General features: G+C 51.1%; 1 protein-coding gene across 2 annotated transcripts in view; it reads left to right on the top strand.

Annotated features, from left to right (window-relative positions):
- Positions 1 to 8417, top strand: part of FAM172A (family with sequence similarity 172 member A) — a 270279-nt gene extending 261862 nt beyond the window's left edge. For both annotated transcript variants that reach the window (XM_055790377.1, XM_055790378.1), the window contains one exon: positions 7152 to 8417. In XM_055790377.1, coding sequence (XP_055646352.1) covers positions 7152 to 7294 — 143 coding nt within the window. In that variant the 3' untranslated portion in view covers positions 7295 to 8417. The remainder of the gene's footprint in view (positions 1 to 7151) is intronic.
- The last annotated feature ends 16176 nt before the right edge of the window (positions 8418 to 24593 follow it).

The following is a 24593-nucleotide window of genomic DNA, read 5'->3' as shown; positions in this document are numbered from 1 at the left end:
ACTGAGTCTTTGCATCTGTTGCTTGCAGGACAGGAGGAATCTATTAAATATTTTGTTACCTTTTTAAACCACTCGCTTCTTGTGCTTAGTTTGTGTGCTGTAAACAAGGGGTGGAAAAAAGCTGATTGCAATTATGGCAGTTGAGAGGTAATCTTTGTTCTGGGTTGGTGGGAGTCTTGTTGTTCTGTTTCCATCATCCCACTAAAGATATTAGAGACAATAAATGTCCAACAAAAATAAACACTGGTCTGTGTCACAGGAGATAATAACCAAGTCTAAAATGTCTTTAGTATGTGTAGTCTATCCTCTAGCACTGCCCCAAAGGTTCCCACAATTTTCCTTGGATGAATATTGCATGTAAACCAGCTTACTGTGTGTCTGAGCCCCCTTTATAAGATGCATTTCATTTCTTCAGATTTCTCTGTTTCTTCCCTCTTGGCTGCTCCAAAGAATTAATTTCCCTACACAGTTGCTTTTAGATTATTATCATGTCCATGACTCCACAAACTATTACTTTTTAGCCAAACTAAACACATCAAGGGTTGGGGGTTGGGGGTTGGGGGTTGGGGGTTGGGGGTTGGGGGTTGGGGTTTGGGGTTTGGGGTTGGGTGTTTTTTTAATGTCCCCGCAGAAACCACTGCTTCCATTTCATTAATTGGTGTATGGCATGTCTCTTAATTTCACCTAAGCTTTTAACCTTTCTTTGCCATTGTGACATCTAGAAGTGCATATGCAGAAGCTCCTGAGGTCATTGGTTCTCAAAGCTCTTGAGCTAATGGACTCCTTCACAATTTTTCCTGAAGCCCTCATCCTTCCTGTCAGCAGTATTTAGTGATTTTAAGCAAGGTTGTTGGGGTTGGGTGTTTTTTTTAATCTCCTTTTTCCTGAGCTTTACTGGTGATGCTCTGAGAGCTTCTTATTGTTTGGGGTTTGAGACCTGGTGGTTTACATCAGCAGGCCAAAATAGTCACAACAGACACAGTAACTTCTTCCTGAGCAGATCATAGGATCCAGGAATTGTGAATGGAGAAACTTTATGAATTAAAAATGGTTCTGATTTTTAAACTAAAGAGAGCCTGATGTACTCAAAAGTTAAAAAACCAAAAAGTTAAAATCCTGTTTAGAAATAGTTTTGTGATACAGAAGTCATTTAATAGCATCCAGAAAGACGGATGCAGGAAAGGCAGCAAGTGCCGCCTTCTCACAGATAAGTGCAGGTTTGAACAGCATCATTACAGAAGGAGTTGAAGAATTACATGTCTAAGAGTTAAAGTCTTACGTGGAGACCTTAATATGCATGTGTATGTAGATAATGTGAGAAAGAAGGAAATCTCCATTGATTCATAACTTTCCAGAGGAAAAAGCCTTTCTGAAAGGCATACTGCATGCATGTTTCTGGGTCAGATGGGGTTGTCTTGTTTGTTCATTTATTTGTGAAGAAAGAATTAATTGCATTGCAGAATTATGGAAATAAGGATTAAACACGTTCAGTAAGTTTTAACGTGCTTCTGTTCGTGCAGATGCCCCCAAAAGTCTGCATTTCACCCTTTGAACCAATTTTTTATAAGGTTTAGGGCCTTTTTTATTGGCATAGCTTAAATCATAAAAGTTAAAGCGATTTTATAATAAATTATATAGGTTATATAACAAATAGCTAAAACTCTGCCATCGTTTGGGGAAACAACTGCAAAGCCAGTGTCCTGCCCAGTGCTGGCATCAGCATTTCGCAGCATGGCAGGGTCTCAGGGCAGACCACAACTGTGGGGACAGAAATCAATTGTAAACCTTCTGCTGAGCACGTCAGTTGGTGAAGAGCAGCAAGGCTCTCCATCCCAACAGGGACTAAGCCCCGAGGCGTGGAGCACCCTTAATGCATTTTGAATCCCGCACTATTTAAGAGATGAGCCACCACTTAAAGATGCAGACCCAAGGTCAGCTAATATCTGCAGAGAAACTTTTCAACCTGGAAACTTTTCTCTGCAGAAATATTTCAGCACGGAGGCTCGTATGGAGATCTCTCTTGGCTCCTGTGCAGCATGGGAAACCTTTGTCCCACACATCTTGTAAACGCAGCGGGGGGTCACCATTGTGCTGCACATCTTCTGAGCACCGCGGGAGGAGGCTTTTGTCCGGCGCAGTGGGCAGGCACCATAGGAGGGCACCTTTGTCCTGCACAGCTGGTAGTCGCTCTGCAAGAGTGAATTATGGGGATTGCAGAGCTCCTTCCCTCCGCAGACACTGTGGTTTCAGACGGAGGAGTGTGTCAGCCTCACTGGGCAAAGAGCTGCTTTTCCTGAGTGGAAGTGGAAAGGGGAGGTGGTGAAAACACATTTGCATACGTGTGTGCAAATGGCCACCAGGATCATTCACCCAGTCATGTTGCGCAGTCACCCCTGTGGACACTGATCCCAGTACCTTTTCCCCTTTTTTGCTTCGAATTTAGGCTGCCCTATTGGGGAAGCCTAAAATAATAATAATATTAAGAAGAAGAAGAAGAAGAAACAATGCACAATAAACAATACACAATACACAATAACAATAATAATATTGCATAATCATTATCATTATTATTATTACTATTATTACTATTACTATTGCTAATATTATTTCACTGTCCCTTCTTATGTTTGTATTACCTCCTATTCAATATATCATCTGCTAATTAATCTAATTAACTAATAAGTGCTCTCATTATTCTTTCAAATCACTAATAACCCTGGTTAAAAGACTTGAGCCCTAATACCAGTCCTTCTGGGACTTCATAGGTATATTTTCAACCCCAGAACATTAATTATTAGTCTTCTCAAATGCTCTAGCTGCTTCCCAAGAAGTGTACCAGTGCCTGTTTCCAAGACGGAGGTACTGTGCATTCCCATAGACTCAGAGTTATGCCTTTCTCCAGCTGAAACATAGTGAACATGGTGAACCGTGACACTGTTCCAGATTTGCAGTAGTAATTGCAAAGGGCAGAGTCCCATACTGTGACTCAGCAAGGAACGGTGACGAGGTGAGTTGAGATGAGATGGTGAGTCTGGGACCCAGCCTGCAGAGATGCTGTGTGCACTGCGGTTGCTGGTGGACATGCTGCTCACAGCTGGAGCCAGCATGGGCATGGGCGTGGCTCCACACAGCTGGGAGCTGCATTACCATGAATCTCAAGTGTTGCAAGGTCTCCTCGGCTGGAGTAAAGCAACTCATTTGCTAACAAGAAGTAGAGATGACCACAGCCCGGTAGAGCAGTGATGGTCATAATCCATTGTAAGTGATTCCCCAGGTTCGCACTGACATCGAGTTGCCGGGTTGACCTCTGTGGAAAGACACAGTGATGGACAAATCTCCCACCTGCTGTTTTTTGTGGTTCAGTGAAATGCTCAAGTTTGTTTTTCATCTGTTCTTGTCAAATCCTAGCCAGTTCTGTTCTAAGGCTCTTGTTGCCCTAAAGGCACTTGCCATTTTTTCTCATGTTGGTCTCTTACTTTGGTAATATTCAAAGGTGAATTTTACATGCAGTAGTTTCAAGTAATCCTCTTTTTCTCAAATTAGCATTGTTTTTCTTCCCGCCTCCACCTCGGTCCTCTGGTGCCTACCTGATTGTGCATGAATTCTCAGAAATAATTGCCAGTAGTTCAGCAGGTTCATTAACTGATTCCCTGAAGATGCTCAGATGCGTGTCATCCAGACCTGATGATCTGTATATTAAATTTTTGCAAGTATTCCCTTACCTGATTTTTTTTGTATCAACAACTGTATTGGCAAGTGTTCATTATTTCTAATTGTCAATACCTCTTTGTGGTGGTGGGTAAATTGATTCTGAAACTTGCTCACTGTTTATACTCATTACTCGTTTCACCTCACGCATTACTGGATCCACCTTCTCTTTGGAGCTCCTTTCCAGTGATGTTCTGTACTTGTTAAAATACACATTCAGTTACCCCTGCCTCTTTCCATGCTGGCAACTGGGAGGTTGATCTGCTTTTATTGCATTTCTCTCAGTTCTCTTTGTGGGGCTGGGAGCAGGGGGGGTTGAAAAGTTTTTTTCTCCTGCAACTGTAGCCTTAGTGTATTTTAGGATGTTCTAGCTGTCTCCCACACTTAACAGTTCTTATATGTCTTTTCATTGCAACATGCTTCTAAGATTTCTCAAGGAATTAATGTCTGAAACCACTATATGTTGTGTGACAAGCCATCGTTTAATACAGTATATTGAATTGTGCAGTTTATCATCATGGCCGTTGAAATTAGTGAGCACTAAGGGTATATATACCTCAGAGAACGTCGGCTTTAGTACAACTACTACTTATTATCTGACTCTTACAAACAATTCTATCAAAAAATAGATGGCCGCTGATGCATTTAATTTAGATTTGTCTACTACTAAATACACAATTGAGAATGCAGTCATCAATGATATTTTTCCTCTGGCAAAAAACGTATGGCCAAATCTGTCATCACCCTTAGGCCATAACTCCTCTTTTGCTTCCGTCTCATTTTCCAAGCCTCTGGTATATAAATCATAAATGCACAGCCTGTGCAATGTTAAATTTTTAGGGCTCTCCCTTTAGTGGTAGTTGAATGTGAATACCTAAGGACAAAATTCGACCTTTAAATGACTGTAAAGGGCCAAGGCAGATACTTGGCAAGCTTTTCTTATTGCAATATTAATCAAGCAAAGAATCATCATAATCCTGGAAACTAAATAGCCATTGTAGTGATTTTATCACCAGGGAAATTGTTCATCTGTCAGTAAGATTGTTACTAGGAAAGGGAAAATAGGGAGTGCTAAAATTGCTTTAGACCGCTGAATCATTGAGTCCCTCTAGACTCAAAGCTTGAATTGTTTTTTGAGAGGGGTGGGTTGGGAGGGGTTGCTACAGGAAAGCAGTAGGTTAATCAGTTTCAGTAACATCATTGAATGTAAGCCTGCTCTCTCTGGAGGACACGAGGAGAGGGCATGGAAGAAGGCAGGGTGGAGAAAGGGACAGGGAAGATTCAGGAACTTACTGTTTTATCTTTTTTTTTGTTTCTGGATGGCCCTTTCACAGAGGAGGAAGGATTTTGATAAAAAGAAACGGGGGCGGGAGGGATGGGGGAACCAGCACAATGTTCACTGCCTATGTTTTCATCTAATTTAATCCAGTGGATATTAACGAGTATGAATACGATGGAGACAGAAGGAGATGGATGCAGGCAGGCAGGAGTGACGGAGACGTGTTTTGTATGGGAAGCATCCATGTAGGCCCCAGAAAGCCTCATGGGAAGATGTTTTGCCTCGTGGGGCTCAACATGATATTACCATGTGCTGCTGACACAGGTGTGTGAGGAGACCTACCTGCGCAGGAGTGTCCTTGGGGTGTGCTAGGACAGCCCATCCTTCCATAAAACCAGCTTTGGTAGGTGACATCTTTGCTGGTGTCATTGCATGGTGGGAGTGGGCTATTGTAGTGTACCCAACCACGCTGTACCCTGAGGGACAGGTCTGGTTAGGCTGCAGGTTGTGCCGGAAGGGAAGCTTTATCCTTCTGCTGTGTTAGGAACACTGGTGCATAATGGATGACCCCACAGTGGGGCACAAGCGTTGGCGAGCATGGCTATGGGGTGGCTTTCGTAGGAGATGGGGTAGGTGGTCTACTTTGAAATCTACCTGCAAAGAGGGCTCTCGCAAGGAGGGGTGAATTCAGTGGTGGAAAGTATTTGTATAAAAGGTGCCTCTGGGAAGTTTGTGTAAGATGTCATGAATTGTCTCCACACGACGAACATGGAGCAGTGGGGGAAATCTGCGTGACACAAAAACGTCTCTTTGTGTGGGAAGTGGTGTCTTTTTATGGACAGCTTTTTTGGAGGAGCTTGTCTGATGGCTGCCTTTGAGGGAGCGGGGGAGGGTGATGTGATGGGTAGTGCCTCCATCAAAGACTTTCTGGAGGGGGCAGCGTGTGTGGAGCTACCAAGGACACACCAAGGATGGCTACACGGGGCTGAGGGTCCCAGTGGGGGCATGAAGATGGGTCTGTGGGTGACACCGAGCCAGAGCATCCCTCCAGGGTGTCCACCCCACATGCCTGGGGACTATCAGCCATCCCATGTCCCCTGGGGACCATCAGCCGCCCCATGCGGCATCCCTCTCCACCGGGCAGGCCACAGCCACCGTGTCCTTCATTGTTGTCACCCCCAGATTGTGATACTGTCACAAAACTGTTGCTAGGCAACAAATGTGGTTACCGGGTCTCAGCGAATAGCTGAAGGGGAAAGTGAAGTGTTGCACCATTGTAGAGTAACCATAGCAATGACCTACTATTACAGACTAAAGAATTATCATTAACAATGTTAAAGTATCAAACAGAGGCCCAGGATCCAGAGACTTCCAGGCAGCATCTCCGCATAATTGGGTTACCCAGGAAGAGGTCCCAACTCTTTCACAGCCCTTGGCTTCCTGTCTCCATCGTCTTGGTTTTGCTTTGGGGGTTGTTGTGGGGGTTTTTGTTTAAATAAAGCAAATGTACTATGTGTTGAAGGAGACACACATAAAAAAACAGAAGCACCCACCAAAGAAAGAAGATAGAGGTGAATCTGTGTGCAGAGGGAAGACACAAGCAGGAAAGGTCCAGTTTGCTGCCTCAGTGTCATGGATGGGCTTGTTGGGAAAGGGTGCATGAGTGATGCCTTTGTGTGATGCGTTGGTTGTTGTTCAGGTGTCCTCTTTTGGTTAAAAATGCATATGCCAGGCTAAAAGCAATGTCAAATGAAAAGGAAATAATGCAGAGTGTGCCAGCCCTGGAAAGCAGACACTTCTTTTTTTCCCCCAAGGTAAGCCAGATAGGTGAGGTGCTTTAATGAAGCTTTACTTAGCAGGATGCTTTGGGGTCTCACTCTCCCAGGCCCAAGGTGCGTTCAGGACCTGTGATCTGGGTGGCCGTGCATGTGCTGGTGTCCATCTGTGTGCCTGGTCTGTGTGTGCATCTGTGTCTGTGCACAGTCATTCCAGCCCTGCTGCCCCCGAGCTCAGCAGCAGAGCAGCCCTGACCCCTCCTCCAGGCTCCCCCTGGACCAGCTGCCAGCAGCTGGATGGCTTCCCTGGTTTCTGCATTAACACCCCTTTGAGCTGCCGGCAGCAGCAATACAACACCCAGCCAAACTGTCACCTTTGTGTTTTGCAGGTACAGAACGCCATGAACTAACTTCCTGGAAGAGTTTTCCATCTATTTTCAAGTTCTTCAGCAAGGCGATAGAGGCAAAGAACAGCTCAGTGAAACCAACCCAAATGCGGCGCTCCAACAGGATAAAATACGAAGAATTGTAAAAGGAGGGGAACGGCGGGGAGGGGAGCACCACCATCACCACCAACCTCTTGGCCGCTTGTTTTCTGCAAGGAGTCTCCCAGCCCCTCATTAGATTGTTTTCTTCCTAGAGCACAGGGTCGTGATGTATACATCTAAATAGCGTTTTGCATTATTTCTAGATGAGTGCAACTGTCAAAGCAATATGGGTTCACTGGTTGTGCTTCCTGTGGGCTGTAACTTGGATTTCGTGCTGCCCATCAGCGCGCAGATTAAGGCTGACAGTGGTACTGCATAGTGCAGCATGGTGCAGCTCTAATTGCCCTGACATAGCCCTGCACCAAGCTGATGCCAGAATTTAACAGCTTCGTCGTGGACCTATCGCCTGCAGGATTTTTTGCTGCTTCCTTCTGTTCTGAGACAGAACAAAATTGGAATTACTCTGTTTTTAAAAGACAGTTTTTAACTCAGAAGTGCTAACCAGCCAGTGATTGTACACCCAGTAGCCTTCTCTTTCTCCGGGACCAAATGGGATCAACTCTTTACTCTCTTATTTTCTGCTGGTAGGAGGGTCCAAGAAGTTTGGTCCAGATTTGTAGGAAAGCCCCTTTGTTGTAGAGATTTTCTCCTCCTGCCGGATCAATGGCATTATCTGTCGATCTTCTCTTCCTTTTGAAAGCTCCACTTAAAAAAATGCCTATTCATTAACTGGCTGGATCACACTGTGAAATATGACAGGGAAAAAAAAAAAAAAAAAAAAAAAAGACGCATTGCACATTTTCCTGTTTATTTTTAAATGCAAAGATGCTTCTGTTTTCATATGCCAGGTTTGTAATGATTTGCCAGCCCGTGGTTATTCCCTTTTCCCTAAGCTCGCGGGTTTGTCCCCACTTTCCCAGGCGCTGGCAGGGACTGGGGAGGAGGGGGGGGGGGGTGGAGGGGGGGCGCTCTGCGTGGAGCCTTCATGCCACGCGTGGGGCGTGGGGGGGGTGCGACAGCAGCCACCGCCGTCGCTGTCGGCAGCTTTTCTCCGCTAAAACGTCTGATAAGCGACAAGACGTGCCTGATAGCGTGCCCGGCAAGCGAGCGCGCTAATTAAGCTCCTTTAGTGTTGATGATGCTAAATTAAAGCGATCTTTTCTTCAACGGCAGTGCCCGCTTCGCCTCTGATGCTGTTAGTGCCGCGGAGGCAACCCTCAAACACACCGGTTTGGGACCCCCCAGTCCCACCCTTCATCACGTCATGTCTCCTGCCCCACAGCCGGGGGACGGGAGTGGCCGGGGGAGCGTTAAAACGAGGTGATGCTGGAGCAGGGGTACCCCCCTCCGCCGGGGACCAACGGCAGCGGTGGCCACGGGGGCGGGGGCTGCAAGGGGAAACCCAAAACCGAGGGGGTTTAGCCGAAATTCTCTGGCTGGGGGGCGGGAGTGGGACATCTCCGCGGCCGCATCCCTGCCTGCTCGCTGCGGCAGCAGGGTGAGTGCTGCCCCACCCCACCCACCCCCCTCCTCATTTAAACTCTCCCCTTTCCGAACATCTCCCCCGCCAAATCCCGGGCGGGGGCGTGTGGGGTGGTCAGGCTGTGCCTACGCGCACGGCAGCGCAAAATCTGCGGCCGACGTTTTGTCTTCCCGGAGGAGAACCTGTTGCTCAGGGGAGAGGGCTGCAGCTGGTTCCCGCCCCACCCCCACCCACTCCCCCCAGCGCCTCCTCCTCGGTCACCGCCTTCCCCGTCGGAGGATGATGCTGCCCGCGACAGCCTGACACCCCACCCCGAGGGGGTCTGCAGCACCCTCCTGGACCCTGTGCGTTTAGGGGAGAAGGAGGCGTTTACATCGCATGTTCTGGGTGCCTGTGCTTCCTCCGACGGCGGAGGAGGCGGAGGCCGGGGGGAGGTTTGCCCCACACACACACAGCCGCTCTCCACCGCCGGGAAGGCGAGATGGGGTCTCCCGGGTGCCAAATGTCGCGGGAACGGATATATTTTTCTAAGTGTCGGTGAGAAATGAAACGTACAAAAATTTATACTGTAACGATTGCTTTTTTGGGTTTTTTCCTCCCAAAATCTTTTTCTTTACCGTGCCCCCTGCCCGGCTTGCGTTACCGCTTCTGTAGGGGGGCTGTAAAGCACAGAGGGGGGGGGTCCTCGCCACTGGTAGTGCTCTGCTTGCACTGAACAAAAAATAAAAGATGCTCTTTTCTTTCCACCTTGCGCGCTTCGTGGTACCCGCGCCGAGCTCCGCGGGACCCGCGGTCCTGGGCGGGGGGGGGGGGCGGTGTCGCGCCCCGCCTGGGAAAACGTGCGAGGGGTGCAGGTGGGCCGTACTTGCCAGCAGGTTTGAAAGGGGATGGTGTGAGCCCCCTTCCCCCAGCCCGGCCCATGCCGCCCCCGGTCACGCAGGGCTGCCCGGGGGGTGGGTGTGGAGAGGGTCCTCCGTACCGCGGAGCGGGCTGCGTGTCCGGCCCCACGGCCCAGGGATCGGGCCCTTCTCCCCGAGCGACCGTGGGTTTCCCCTCACGTCCTTCCGCGGGAAGCCACGCAGGGCAGCGCGCCCACCACCATCCCCACCACACCCCTTCAGCTAATCCTAAACAATCTAAAAATACACCCTGGGAGAGGGGTTTGGGCGGTTCCTCGCCGAGAGGGACTTTTTTTTTTTTGCACGGGGGGAGACACTGGGATTCTGCACAGGCTGCGGGAAGAGGGGACCGCATCAAGTGTCGCCTTGCGGGTGGGAGCTGGAAGAGAGGAAGGCGCGAAGTATCATCCCGGCGTGGAGCATTCCGCGAAAGGTGACAACCGTAGTCCTAATGCGGACTGAGGAAGGATGGATGTTGATTTAATTGATCCCTTTGGATCGATGTTCTTGAAGTTGCACGCCGTGATGTCTTTAGCAGACAGAGAGATCTGACATCAGCCTCACCCCGATTTCATCACGGAGAAACTCCTTGACATCTGACATCATGCAGCAGCCTGTGCCCTGGGTAACTTTGGAGCTGGGCGTGCAAAAGGGCAGGGAAAAAAAGGGGGGAGGGGGGTAAAGAAAAGCCCCCTAAAACCCAAACAAAACACACACACGCACAAAAAAAAAAAAAAAAATGACCCTAGGATTGACCTAGATAGGTCTATAGGAGATTCCCCCAGTTCTTCATGTCCTAAAGGCTCATGGCCCGCCTGCCCCAAAGGGTTGCACACCGTTGTGCAAGCCGAAATGCCAGGGCTGGAGCCACGGGCTAACGAGAGTTGTGTTTCCTCCCCAAGAAGGGGGCTCAGGGAAAAAGATGTTCCTCGAGGAAAACAGCCAACGGACACCCTCCCCCCTAAAAAAACATGGAGAAAAAAAAAAGGGAGGAAAAAAAGCAAATCCCTCATCTGCATTGTGCACACGTGGTGATACACTGGTTAGAGTCGTCGCGGTGTGATTCTCCCGGACTTAGGCAAAAGATGATGATGCTTTTCATGGGAATGCACATTTTTTTTCCTCTGTCTCCAAGAAACATCACTAATTGTTACGGGTTTGGTTTGGGGGATTTTTTTTTTTTTTCTTTTTTACCCCCTCTAGGAATTTCATTCAGAAGTACAAATGAAAAGTGTCACATCTAAAACTGCGTGGAGCCACATATTGCACCGTTCTCGAGTCAGCCAAACCAAAAATAACCTGCCAAGAATGTGTACATCCGTCGTACACCCGGCTAGAGCTACATCTTACAGAACTGAGGGATGCGTGTGTATGTGCCTGTGCACGCATTCGTGGGTATCTGGATCTCGCAGGGACGTGTGTGTGTGCGTGTGTGCCCGGATTATGTTGATGTATTCGACAAAGTGTGAAAAATGTACTTCTCGAGAAACTTGGAAGAAGATGTCATTTATCATTGTACCATCATAATACCACAAATTTTCACTTTTCTGTTCCATTTTGGATTGCATGTGTTTGTGAGTATTTCACTAGATCAGTGACAGCTCTTTATTTGCATAATTATATGCTCTGGTCTGAAGAGAAAACTAACCCCCAAATTTCATGGGTCACCAAACTGCGACAATCAATGTTTTATCACGTATGCTAAGCAAAACCTAAGGAGCTATATGAAGTTTCTTGGGGAGTTTTTGCTCCTCAGAAAATTAAAGATTTTGTGCCTCTTGAATAGATGCAAAATCTTTCCAAGCTCTTTGTAACTGAATTCCGTTTGAAGGCAAAACTAGAGATTAGCTCGTAGATCTGGATTTCAGACCCACTAGCATTCTTACTTCAAAGTGGATTCAGACAAGCAGCTTTACTGCATCTCTAAATTTCCCCGTCCTAAGTACTGTCCTTTAAATGGTGGCAAAAAAAAAAAAAAAAAAAAAAAAAAGACAGTCACAAAAAAAGCAACAAACCAAAAAGTGGCCAAATATGATAAATGCAGACAATCGCCCCCTCTCTCATCAAGCTTGCAGTGACCAGTGGGTTTCATTTGACCCGTTCAAAGATTATTCTTTCTGTTGGGCGCTCCCCCCATGTCCACCCCCCGTATAACGACACAGATATTGGGCATAAAGACGAAGAAAACCATTTCCCGAGCTGCAGGATTTATTCTGGTCCATCAGTTGCACAATAACCGCACGCTCCAGTTATGACACACACACTTCAAGTTTCCCTCTCGATCAAAACGCCTTGTTACGAGGAGGAAGGGACCTGGGTGATGGGAACTGACCGGCGGTGAAGAACCTCATCCTCCATCCGCACCCGTACCGCTGGAAATGTTTATCTCTTGCTTTGAGTCGATTTAAAATAAAATAAAATAAAAGTATTCACGCAGACTTTGGGAGGACCTCTCGGGCGTGTAGGTGAGCTGCAGATCCCGGGGGACATGCCACCCGGATTTAACTCCGCTGAAAAGAACCCAAACGCTTCTTTGGTCGCCAACCCGTGACCTTGCCGTGGGAAGTCCCCACGGCTCGCAGCCTTGCACTCGGGTCCCTCTGATCTCTTGGGAAGGAGAAAGTTTTTTAAAGGAGCTTTAAAAGACCACAATCATCTTCTGAGCCCGCGGCGGGGAGAGCAGCGCACCTCAGGACCGCGCAGCCCCACGGCACCGCGTGGGCTGCGGGTCCGGGGGCAACAAGCGTTTCTACAGTCCTATCGGGTTGGTTTGGGTTTGGGGTTTTAGTTTGAGTTTGGTGGTTTTTCTTTCTTTAACAACCACCCGGGAAGCCTTTCCTGGGGGAAGTGGGCTTCCAGCACAGACTGGCACCCGCGAAGTTTGCGGGAGTTAAGTGGGGACGTTTTGACTACTCAGTGATGCTCAAACGCCCGCTCCAGGCAGACGCCAGCCTCGCACCTCCTCCTCGCCTTGCAGGAACAGGGTGAAACACGAGTGGGAAATAAAAATAGTGCTAGGAGTCCAGAGTCTCTTCACCGACCTCGTCTGGCTGCCGGCGCGGGGACCCGGGGGATGTGGGGACCCGGGGGGATGCGGGTCCCGGAGGATGCAGGGTCCCGGGGCATGTGGGATCCTGCGGGGCCAGGGGCCGCCAGGCGCTAGCAGCTCCCTCCGGGAAGACCCCGCTCCTAGGCATCCCCTACCCGTCGGCGGGTTGAACTGAGCTACTTAAATGCCCGCTCCCCGCCCCCCCGCTCCCCGCACCCCTCAACCGGCGCCAAGTAAATATGAGTATTTCCGGGGGACGGTTCTGAGGGCTGGTTCATCCCGGCGGAGACAATAGCATCAGTTATTTCCCACTAAATGCGGCGCAGGAGAGAGCTGGCCCCTCTGAGGAAAGGCCTGGGTCGTCTCCTTTTGTCGTTTCCATTTCACTTTACTCACGCCCTACCTAATCCCCTAATGCTTAGTAAAGGACTCTCTCCAGACTTCTGCCTTCAAACTCCTTCTTTAAAGCTGCTATCTCTGACACAATTAGATAAATAACCTTCCCTCTCATCTCCCCTCCTCCCGGGACCATTTTACGCCTTCTCTGTCTAAGCTTGACTCGCCAAACGATGAGATACTGTTTTGTTTTCTATAGTAAAGTCCTTGATCTGAAAGGGTCCTCTGTGCGTCCCTGCCACACGCAGGTACAAAAATGACGCCCTCCCCGACACGATGCCCGGTCCTGCTCGCCTGCGTTTTGCGCGGAACTTGTAAATACTGATCTGGGGGTCCGCAGCCGGCGGCAAGGCAGGCGCAGCCAGCTCGCCGGTTGCTCTCGCCAGCTTTCCCTGCTCCTCCGCCCCTTTCCCGCACGCCCAGCTTCCACCTTCTTCCCCACCGGGTTTCCTCGCTAAATTCACTCCAAGTCCAGCCTTTGTTTCCTTCTGAGATCGGGGGGCTGGCTGGGGGAGGTCTGCCCCTCACACGCACACTATAGGCACACTTCGGATGTCTTTTTTGATGATGATGATGATGATGATGATGATGGTGCTGCTTTGGATTTAAAGTGGTTTCCTTTGTACTTTCTGCCAATTTAGCGTGTGTCCTCCCTTTGGGGGGGCGATAGGGAGTGGTGGGGGCCAACAGCGCCAGAACTACGAGGGCTGGGCGCTGCGGGTGAGGGTGCACGTGGCCTGTCGCGGTGTCCCCCGTGGGCTCCCCACGCCACCTACTAAGTCAGATCAAAGCCAGGACCGTTCCCTAAAAGCGGTCGGGGCAGGGACCACGGGGCAGGATGCCGCCCTTCCCAGGGGGTCTCGAAGTACCCCCCTCCCCATCCCTCCCGTTCACAACCCTCCCCCCCCGCGGCCTCCCCGGGCGGCGGCGGGGCCCGGCGCGCTCTGGGAGGGCCCAGCACCATGGACAGCGCCGCCGCCGCCGCCGGGGCTCGGGGGGTCCCAGCGCCCCCCACCACCCCCCGCCGCCGCCCCCCGGGGGGCCGCTCCCAGCCCTCTCGCCCCCGGCATCACTCAGGCCCGAAAAGCATCTTCCAGTAGTGTCGGGACCTCTCTTTCCCGCCGGGAGATCCGCCACCGCCCCCCTGGGGCGTCCCACTAGGAGGGGTCGTGGCGGCGGGTGGAGGGTGCCGTACGCAGCTGCTTGGTCACTTGGCTGTCGCGACACACCTAGAGCCTCGAGGATAGCAGGGAGAAGCTCTTCGCCCGCCGGTGGGTCCCAGGCAGGGAAAAAACAGAGGAAGGAGAAAGAAAAAGAGAAAGAAAGAAAGAAAAAAAAAAGTTAATTCCTCCGTGCACACCCCTCGGTGCAGCTCGCCTCTCGGGTGGCGGCAGAAGCGGGGGGTGTCAGAGCTGTCCCGGGGCTGGGTGAGCATCCCTCGGCCCCGACGGAGCGCAGCCGCGATGCACAACCCCCCGCCCGCCCCCGCCGCCCCGCTCCGGTAAGACACGGAGCGCCGGTTCCCCGGGCCCAGCGCAGCGCACCCGATTACGGGCACTGTCCCTGGAGGGGGCCGGCGTGGGGCCCCCGCGGCTCAGCGTACCCCTCTCGGGCCATCTCCCGAGCCAGGGCCGGCTGGGGGTGCTGGGAGCCGGGAATCCGTTTGCTCTGTCCCCCCGCAACCCCGCCGCCGCGGCTGGCCGGGGGCCGCCGGGCTGGTCGCCGTCCCCTTGTCGTTTGGGGGCTCTCCGGGGGGTGATCTCGAGGTAACCTCCGACTCCCCCCGGCCAGACTCAAGCCACCACCGACCCAGGCTTCCTCGGAGGGCTGCGGGCTGCCCCCGGAGGCCGGGACCCGCAGCAGAGGCATCGGGGGTATTTGTGTTGCTACCCCCGCTGCGGGAGGGTCCGGGGCGTTTTGGCTGCACAGACCCCCTCCCCGGCTCCCCACCGCGCAGGGGGCCTGGCCCAACGACTTCGGCACGGAAAGAGACTCCTGCATCAAAGGCTTCGCCACACGCGTACGAAACCGAAGGTTTAAATATTTTGCAGCGCTGAATATTCACCTAGAACGGCTTATTTTTCCTTTCGTTTTCTTATCCTTCTTTCTTTTTTTTTTTCTCCTTTCTCTCTTTCTTTCTTGCTTTTCTTTCTTTCTTTTTTTTTTTTTTTTCTAGGGTAGATGGTGACAGAGCTGGCTTCCACTCTGCGCCTTTACTGTGGTCAAGAAAAAAGGACCCCCAGATCTCCAGCGCGCCCTGGGCTCTCCGAGCGCTTTGCCGGCAAATGCAAACGATGGACTTTCGTTAGGATCCGCCCCAACTTTTGGGATTTTGTCCCAAACTGCCCAGATTTAGTTGCGTTTCCGGGTGGTTTGAGGTTTGGGGGGGGGGGGTGTGTTGGATTTCTTTTTTTTTTTTTTTTTTTTTTTCGGTAGGATCTCTATTACTCTGTCTCCCTTCCCGGGACCGGGTCCGCCTCTGCCTTTTGCCCCACGCCGGTGGAGCCGCCGGCGCCGGCCGCCCTCCCCGCGTGCCCCTGCGCTACCCACCCGCCCCGCGGAGCCCCGCGCCCCTGGCCACGCTCTGCGGGAAGGAGACGGGCGTTCAAACGCGTTTTTCCCCGCTTGGGATCCCCTCCGCCTGGGGAGCACAGAAAGTTTCCCGTAAGAATAGAGCAAATGTATTTTTATTTCCCTTTTCGGAGACTTCGCCCCTCCTTCCCTTTGGAGAGAAATAAACAAATCTTCCCCAGCCCGAGGAGGAGTCCCGAGACCTTCTCTGCGCTTTCCTCGCCCTCTCTTCCTGTAAACCTTCAAAGTCGTTTGAAATGACTTTTCCTGTCTTTCGGCCATTTATCAATGTCACATCCACGCTGCCTGCTCCGGGGGAGGCAGGTCCCCGCGCGTCACCGGTCCCGCGCGGGGGCAGGGACCCTCCTCCCCCTCCCGCTGCCCACTGACCCACCCTCCACCCTTTCCCCCTCGGCCCCCCCAGTACGGCCTTGGGCGACCAGCCCTGACTTCGGGAGGGATTTTGTCCTGTCGCTGGGTCGCGACGTGCTGTGTCTCCCGGGCGAGCTGGGATGCCCCGGCCACTCACCTCCCGCCCGGGGAAAGCAGCGGGGACCTCGGCCGGGAAAAGGTGGGGGCGGGGAGAAGAGGGGGCAAACTCCAGGGAGGGGGGAGCTGGGGACGTAGCCCTCTTCCTGAGAGTCCACTCCTCGCCGCAGTCTTCCTCAGCGACGGGAGCGCTAACTAACGCTGCCGTGAGAATTTTGCGCTGCGGAAGGAAGCGAGAGAAGGAAAAGAAAAGCAAATCCAAACTCCTAAGGTGTTGACAATCCTTCGGGAAACGGGGGGGTCGCTTGTCTGGCGTGACACCCCCGGTGAGGGGGGGGGGGGCTGTCCTGGCTGTCGGGCAGCCATCGGCCCCCGGCGGGGAGCGCTGGGGCGGTCGGCGACCGGGGAAGCACCGAGCCCTCTCCTGTTTCTTCCCTGAAACGAATACCTGGCCGAGCTTGGCTGGCGAGGAATTCCAAACTCAGGGCAGGTACATCTTCGACAGAAGGGCAATTGTTACGACTCCCTTCCCAGCTAGATGAAGTTGGGGGGGGGGGGTATTTATTTATTTATTTGTTTGTTTGTTTACGGGAAAGGTAGAGGGGATTTCTTAGCCTTTAAGTAGCCAAAGTTAGAACAAAAGCCAAACTCTTTAGCATATAAGTTTTCATTATCAGCTTTCAACCTTGCAAAACTAAAGCCATTTGCTTAACTTAATCCGTAACATATGTTTGCAACAGTAGCAGATTTTTTTTTTTTGTGTGTGTGTGTGTGTGGTTTGGAGCTGATCAAGTTGTAAATTTTCCGCCTTAGGTTTTCAGCGCCTCCTAGTTACAGCCTAACACCTATTGAGAGACAGAGAGACTCCACAAAGATCCCACGGCACCAAATCCGAATAATCCGATCCAAAATCCCTAATAAAGTTTACCAATCAGGCCACTCAAACTCCTTCGGATTCATCCCACTGAGAAAGGAGCTGACACGTTTCCGAGAAAATGAGTTCAAAATGAGCAATTCTGCACCATCCCAAATACCGCCTTGTCTGCGAGGCAGCGCCTGGCGATTCACTGTTTACTATTACTTTTCCCCGTCTCATAGGCCACTTTCTTCAAGGTATCGCAGGGATAATGCAAATGATAGAAGCCTCCCAGTTCAATTAATAACAGTAATAACAGCGGCGACAGCGCCGGTGGTGCTCACACCGCAGACCGACGGTCTAAAGCCTCTTTTAGTTTCATCTCCTACCAGAACTTCTCCAGCATCTGGCTTCTGCACGAAAGTGACTCTTAGTCTTTAAGCACGGGGACGGTAATGGAGCCTGAACAGGGAGAGGAGCGATCTTGGAAAACACAGGCGCGCACACCGCTATTTCACGTTATCCATCTTTACCTCGGGTATTGACAGTTGCCTTACAGAAAAAAAAAAAATGAAACAAACAAAAAAAACCCCACAACCCAATAATAATAATAATAATAATAATAATAATAATAAATACACAGAATGCCTCACAGCCCTGGAAAGATCAAAGGCCCGTGTTGGATTTTACGGCACTTGCACTGTGAATGCACCGTAATTGTCGTGATGGGTTAATGACGGAGCGGTGCGGGGGCTGAATCCCGCGGGACGTGTTGATAAGGGGACTGAGACCGGACCCCGGGAGCCTTTTTCCACGGCACCGACGGCGAGTCCGCCCCGGCCCGCGGCTCTGTGCCCGCGGGCGGGAGCCGGTGGGGCCTGGGGTGGCTCACCGGGCGCCTCAGGGCACTCGTGGGCGTGAAGGATCCCCCTCCCGCCCCCCCCTCCCCGCGGGAAATGCCCCCCGAGCGGCGCGGAGCGCCCCCCCCCGCGGGCCGCCTGCCCGGTGGCGCCCCACGGGGCTCTCCGCGGGGGCAGCGCGGGCGCGGTGCTGTCCGCGGCGGCGTGGGCCGGCGGCGCGGCGGGTCCCGCGAGGCGGAGCGCCATCTAGCCCCCGCCGCGGGAAGCGGCGCGGCGGCGCGGCGGCGGCGCGGAGCGGGCCGCGCGCGCGGAGCGGGAGCCGGGCGGCCGGCGCTGCCCGGCGGCGGCCCCGGGGCTGATGGAGGTGCCGGGGGAAGCCCCGCTCTGCTTCCGAAGGGGCCGCGCCGCTCTTTGTCCTTCATTTGTTCTCATGTTTATTAGGATATTCTATTTCTCTCTCTCTTTTTTTTTTTTTTTTTTTTTTTTTTAGCTAATTCTGCATGAACACGCTGCATGACATGCGGGTTTGGGCACTGGAGGGGAGCGGGGGGAGCCGCGCGCACCTGGCTGTTCACCTCCAGGATTCGCCATCCCACCTCCAGCCTGCCAGGGAAAACACGAACACACACGCACCAAAAAAAAAAAAACAAACCCAAAAAAACCCCAACACACACACAAATAAAGCGTCTTTTTGGTGTTACCACGAGAAGCAATGGCGCAACCGGGGTGCGGGCTGAGTTCGCCCGGCGAGCCAAGGCGATTTGTCAAGGCAGCGAGGGGAACCAAATAGGCTGCTCTAAATGTTACCTGATAGCAGGAGCAGTGCCTTGGGTGAAACTTAGAAACCGCAAATGTCCTTATCTACAAACAAACAAATAGGCGAACAAACTTTGCTGGGTATTTAGATACTCCTCTCAAAGGCAGCAAAACAAAGGCAGGGTGTATTAAGTGACCGCTGCGGCTCCCGTACCGACAAGGGTCACCTTTTCTTTCTGAGACTTGTAGGGATCCCAGGACAAAAAAAAAAAAAAAAAAAAAGAATGAGGGTGTGGGGAGGGAATGCATCTACGTCGCGTTCGCATTATTTCTGCAAAAATAAGCCAAGGCGCCTGTGGTGTGTGGACACCGGGGAGGTCCTGCAAGCACATTTGAGGCGGCCACCACAAACCCATCGCCCGCACCGTCGCCCGAGTGTTTAGAAGAAAATGACCAACACCAGTGCACGCCTGTGTATTAAAATACCTTTATTGTCAAGTCCTTTTACATTTTTACTTGATTATTTCAAAATTTTCAATCACATACAGATATTTCCTAACAGAAAACCATGCCGTTTTCTCTTCTGCGATATTGCTTTTGTTGTTTGGGGGTTTTAGTAACTTATTGATTGATATTGTGTCTACACCAGCGTGCTAAAATGTTACTCCAGGTCTCCAGCTTCTTTCTTTCCCTTTCCTTCTTTCTTATTTCTCTCTTTCTTTTTCTTTCTTTTTCTCTTTCTTCCTTCTCCCTCTCTCTCCATCTTTCTTTCTTTTTCTTTCCCTCTGTCTCTCTTTCTTTCTTCTTCTCCGTCTTCTTCCTTTCTCCCTCTGTCCCTCCATCCCTTCTTTCCCCTTTCTTTGTCTTTGTTTTCTTTTTCTTTTTTCTTTCTCTCTTTCCTTCTTTCTTCTTTTTCTTACTCTCCTTGTGTCTTTCTTTCACTCTTCCTCTTTTTATCTCGTTGTTTCTCTTCTTCTCCTTTCTCGCTTTCTTTCCTTCTTTCCTGCCTTCTCTCTTTTCCTCTTTCTTTTTTCCTCTCTTTCCGTCGGTCTCCCCCCCCCCTTTCTCTCTTCCTTCTCCCTCTCTTTTTCGCTCCCCACCTCTGACAGCGCTTGCGGAAGCGGACCGCGGATGCGATGAGGCGAGCCACGCCTGGGGTCCCGTGGCGAGCAGGTGCACCCAACTTCTTCATACTCACTTGTGAGCACTCCTAAAATGGGGAGGTGTCATCGAAACCGCCGGGGGTCCTGCCCCTCCGGACCGCGGCTGCCTGCGTGCCAGGCATCTGCCTGGTGCTGCCGAAATCATGAAATTATAGCACTTGGGTAATAACAGCCTTGGGCTATTGCGACAGATCGCGATATGCAGCCCTGAAGCAAGCCAGGGGAGGGGGCTCCGCGGGCAGCCCCTTACCCACAGCGGGGGTGGGGGGTGGGTGCCCCTGTCCATCTCCCCGGCTGGCAGCAGGGGTCTGGGGGCGGGGGGGGCTGCACCCCGCCAGGGCTGGGCGTCCCGCTGCACCTCGCCGCCGAGGTTTGCCCAAACCCGAAACCTTCTCCGAGACGGGGAGCCCAGCTGTTTAATTTAACATTGATTTATTGCTTTTAAAAGTAAATTTACACACATGCCAACAGCACTCCGTTTTGTTTCCCCAGACCCAAAGATTTATTTTCTACTTAGCGCTTGTCTGACAAAACAATGTCCTTTAACTTTATTACACATCGATGAGGAAATCTGTCTTATTTTTGGTTGGATTTATCGCTCTGCTACTTGTGGAGACTTCTTGTGATACAGCAAAAGCTAGGGTCAGAAAACACACGCTAAAATGAAAGCCAGGCACAGAAGCAAACACCCATAAAGGTAGCAGCGAGCTGATGCTGTTGTCGCCCCCGCTAGTGTCCATCTGCCCCCAGGATCACCATTAGAAAAGGGAGGGACCATCTAGACTTGGGACATGCAGGTAGTTTGCTGTTTTGTTTGGGGTTTGGTTTTGGCTGGTTTTTATTTTTATATGGTGATGGACTGGCTCTTCGTTCATTTGCAGGAGTAAGAGATCTTTAGTGCCTCATGGCTCTGTGCAAAGGCAGTCCGTGAAACGTATCTATAATTATTGAAGGGAAGAAATACAGGGTTATCCATACTATGCTGACTTACCTCTGTGCAGTAAACTCCCAATTACCAAATCTATCTGATAGCTGAACTCGGGGGAATTAGACGGTACTTTGAAGCAGCTTTTACGGTACATTTCATCTACGTTTTGGTTTTCTTTAGTTCTCATTAAAAGGCCACTTTCTTCTTTTCACTGATATACTGTCTTTGTGTCCCTTCATTTCACACTCTCGGGGAAAAAAGTTCTCACATCTTTGGGGGGGAAAGTATTATTATTATTATTATTATTATTATTATTATTATTATTATTATTAACACTGTGAGCTGGATTTCTTCTTCTTTGCTTTTTGCACCCTTGTTGCAAATCTTATATTTTAAAGCAGGGGGGTTTTCTTACTAACGAAAGGTCCTTCAGAGAGAGTGCGGACAGAGGGGATACTCCAGCGGTACCGAGAAGGTAAAATAAGAGATGGACGCAGTGTGAATAAACTCTCCCCTCATCCTCTCTCTCCCCTCTCTTTTTTTTTTTTTTTTTTTTTTTTTTTTTTGTGTGTGTGTTCCCGGCTCACTCTCACAATCTGATTTCTCGGAGAGGCATCTAATAATCACTTTAGAGATGTTCAGATGAGGACATTCTCTCTTTCTAGCAAGAAGTAAAGATGTGACAGGTTTTGTTATCAGGGGTATAGTGAGAGCTTTGTAAGATATTCCCTTTCTTTCTCCATAAATACACCATCTATAAATAAAGACCCCCTGTCTTAAAGCGTGACTCTCCCCGCTGGCTCTGTCCACTTTCTGTCCGGTGTGTCCACATAAATCCAAACTTCATGTCACTTAACATATTTTAATGATTTTTACTAACCCAGGAAGGGTTATGGAGGGGGGTGCGGGGGTGGGTGGGGGGGTGGTTTGTGGTTGGTTGGTTGGGGTTTTTTTTCCTCCCAGAAATTATAAAGACTTTTCCCTGCTGACCCCCAAGCCCGCACTTCCCTGGACCAGCCTCGGTGGCAGAGAAAACCAACCACCCCACCCAAAGCGAAGAGCAGGAGCGCTGGAAATTCCCCTGGCTCGTGTTTTCTGGCCGGCCTTTGGGGGGAAAGGGGGGGAAGGAGGGGGGGGAGAAGGGGAAGAAAAAGGAAAAAGGGCCCTGTCACTCAGAAAGAGGCCGTTTCCTTAACCTCGGTCCCTTACACCCATGGGGCAGGGCCGGCCATTTGTCCCACACACACATGGATACGGGGGGGAGGGAGGACACAGGGAGTCCTCGGAAGGGGGGGGGCAGCACTGCCCCCCCCCCCCCCGCCGCCCCTGGTGTGCGAAGCAGGGTAGGGTAGGCCCCAGGCTTTGGGGGGGCAGCGAGGATGGTCCCCCCGAGACCCCTACATCTGGGGGGGTGTGCATGTGTAGAGGGGGGAGAAATAAAGTAAGGCTGGGATTTGGTGTCTCCCCCAACATGCACTGACTCCAGGCCTGGGCAGCCCCACTCCGGATCAGCCCCGAGGTGCTGTGCAGCCCCGGGGGTGCGTGTGTCCCTCCCCGCACCCCAGCGTGGGTCAGCCACAAGCTGGGGCTCGCCTTATGGTGTCCCCGTCTGCCCCCCACCCCCCCCCAACCTCCGTGGGTTTGGGCATCTCAGTTGTGTCCGGGCAAGGGGAGGGGGGCATCTCGCAGCCCCTTTGGGGGTCGTTGGGGGAGGCAGCGGAGGGTCATTTTGGGCGCAGAGGAACATCTGCAAAACGTTCCGGCGGCTCCTCCGGCGAAAGGTCTGGCCTTTTTATTGCAGCAATGGTAAAAAGTCACGGGTGGTTGTAGATGCCGATTCCCCCCTCCCCAACAAAGGACAAAGCTTGATGAAATAGCCCGGGTGCGGGCAGCGCCGGGAAGCATCGCCTCGGTCCCCGGGACAAAGGTGGGAGCGGAGGAAGGAGACGAGGAGGGAGCTGGGACCGCACCTCCCGGGCATCTGGTCCGAAGGGAAGAGGGGGAGGACGTGTTGAGGACGCAGGTAAATAAAAGCTGAGCTGGAGCGGCACTGAACACAGCATCCGGGGCCATGCCTGTGCACAGTTCCGCCTTGATATGCAATTAAATTACAGCAAATTCCTCTTTAAATAATATCGTTGGGGAATCCTTCTTTAAGATTCAAGGATGTCTGAGGTTAAGTAGCTTTTAAAACGTCAGTTCTAAATGGCTTGATGCAATGAATAGCTACCTTCAAATCCTAAAACCATTATAAATATGCTATACATATGGATGCCAGTTTATCTCTACATATTTCTTTTTAAAATGAGGGAAGCATTCATAAAAAGCTACTTGCAACACTTTATTTTAGGAAAGCAGATGTTAATTTTTTTTCACATATCATTTTATGACCAAGTACATGTGTAACATTGGAAAGCATCCAGCGCGCCTCTATTATTTGCTAAATGACTTGTTAGTTGAGGCATATTACTCTCGGCATAACCAAGGTATAGGTTATATCAATAAAATAAACATCTGTGATTTTAGTAGGAGAGGCAAAAAAAAAAAAAAAAAAATTTAAGAGTTCCTATAAAAGTGGGGGAAAGCGTTTGTGTAGGGAGAACACACCTGCAAAGGAGTAAATTGGCTATTTACACAGCCACGCCGAAACCAGGCTCTCTGCTGTACAGTAAAAAGGGGGTCGCAAAACTCCACGAGAAAAACGCCATCCTGGCTGTAGCTTTTCTGCACGACGTGCTAACATGTCCCGGGCCCGGGATTAAAAGCCCTGGGATGTTTTACTAGGCAAGTATCGCTCTCGCCTCTCTCTCCCCCTCTCTCCTTAACAGGCAGAGCGTTTAGCTCTCAGGAATGTATTAGCCACAGTTTCCTCCTGGTCAATGTTTAAGAATTCCCAGAGACTTCAAGGGGGCTGGTTTTTCCCTCTCCGCAGCAAAATAACTGCGAGAGATGTTCGTGTTTGCGAGGAGTTTTACGAGGGATTTGAGTACGTAAGAGGAGCCCAGGCATAATGCATTGGCATAATAATTAACCGTATGCAATATTTATCGCCCTGTGATGTTTGTTATCAGGCCAGGAGAGCACGCTCAATTGAGGTTTAACAAATAGGAGCGTTATTGATCAAATATAATGAATAAATATGCATATGCATTATTTATCTGTGCACACATGTATACACACAGGCAGGAGCTGCTCATTACTGAAGATGAGGAGAGCTCTCTGCAATCCGGAGGCAGCAGCCACCACTCCTGCCTGTTTCTCAGCCCTGCCCCCTGTGCCAAGGGGCCGCCGAGGAGTAGGGTTTGGTGTGTGGGTGTGTGTGTGTGGTGGTGGTGGGTTTTTTTAAAACATAAAATGCTGCAAATACGAAAAAAAAAATAGGTCACAATAAAATTGATCTCAGCATGGAGTATAATTGTAACAAAATGCTGCTGAGTAAAAACCGAGGAGCTCGCTGGCTGGGGCAGCCTCGTCGCGAACCATCTGGTGCGTATTAAAAGCGGTGCTGTAAATATTGCTGAAAACTAATGCGTTATCAGCTCCTATAGGCGCAGGGGCCCTGCGAGCTCTCCATATGCTGGGGTATGTAGATGGCGTGGCACGCGGAAGGAAAGGTGTCGCATCGGCCAGGAGCTCCTCGGGCAGGGTTTGCATAATCCTGATGGAAGTTTGTCCCGACAGAGGAGGGGAAGGAGGGAGGGGAGGGGGAGGGAGAGGGAAGGCCCCTCTCCCCGTCCCGGCTCGCGCTGACGACGATAGGGTGTGCAACTTCTGACGTCACGTCCACATCGGGCCGGGGGCGCAGACGTGACCCAGGCAGGAGCTCATCTGTTTCTCATCACTTGGGAAGTTTCTCTCGCTCCTCTCCCTCCCTCCTTCCCTCTCCCTTTCTC

This window comes from Falco peregrinus, chromosome Z (assembly GCF_023634155.1).
Source record: "Falco peregrinus isolate bFalPer1 chromosome Z, bFalPer1.pri, whole genome shotgun sequence".
NCBI lineage: Eukaryota > Metazoa > Chordata > Aves > Falconiformes > Falconidae > Falco > Falco peregrinus.
Note: the sequence above shows the minus strand (reverse complement) of the source record. Positions and strands in the feature narration are given on the sequence as shown.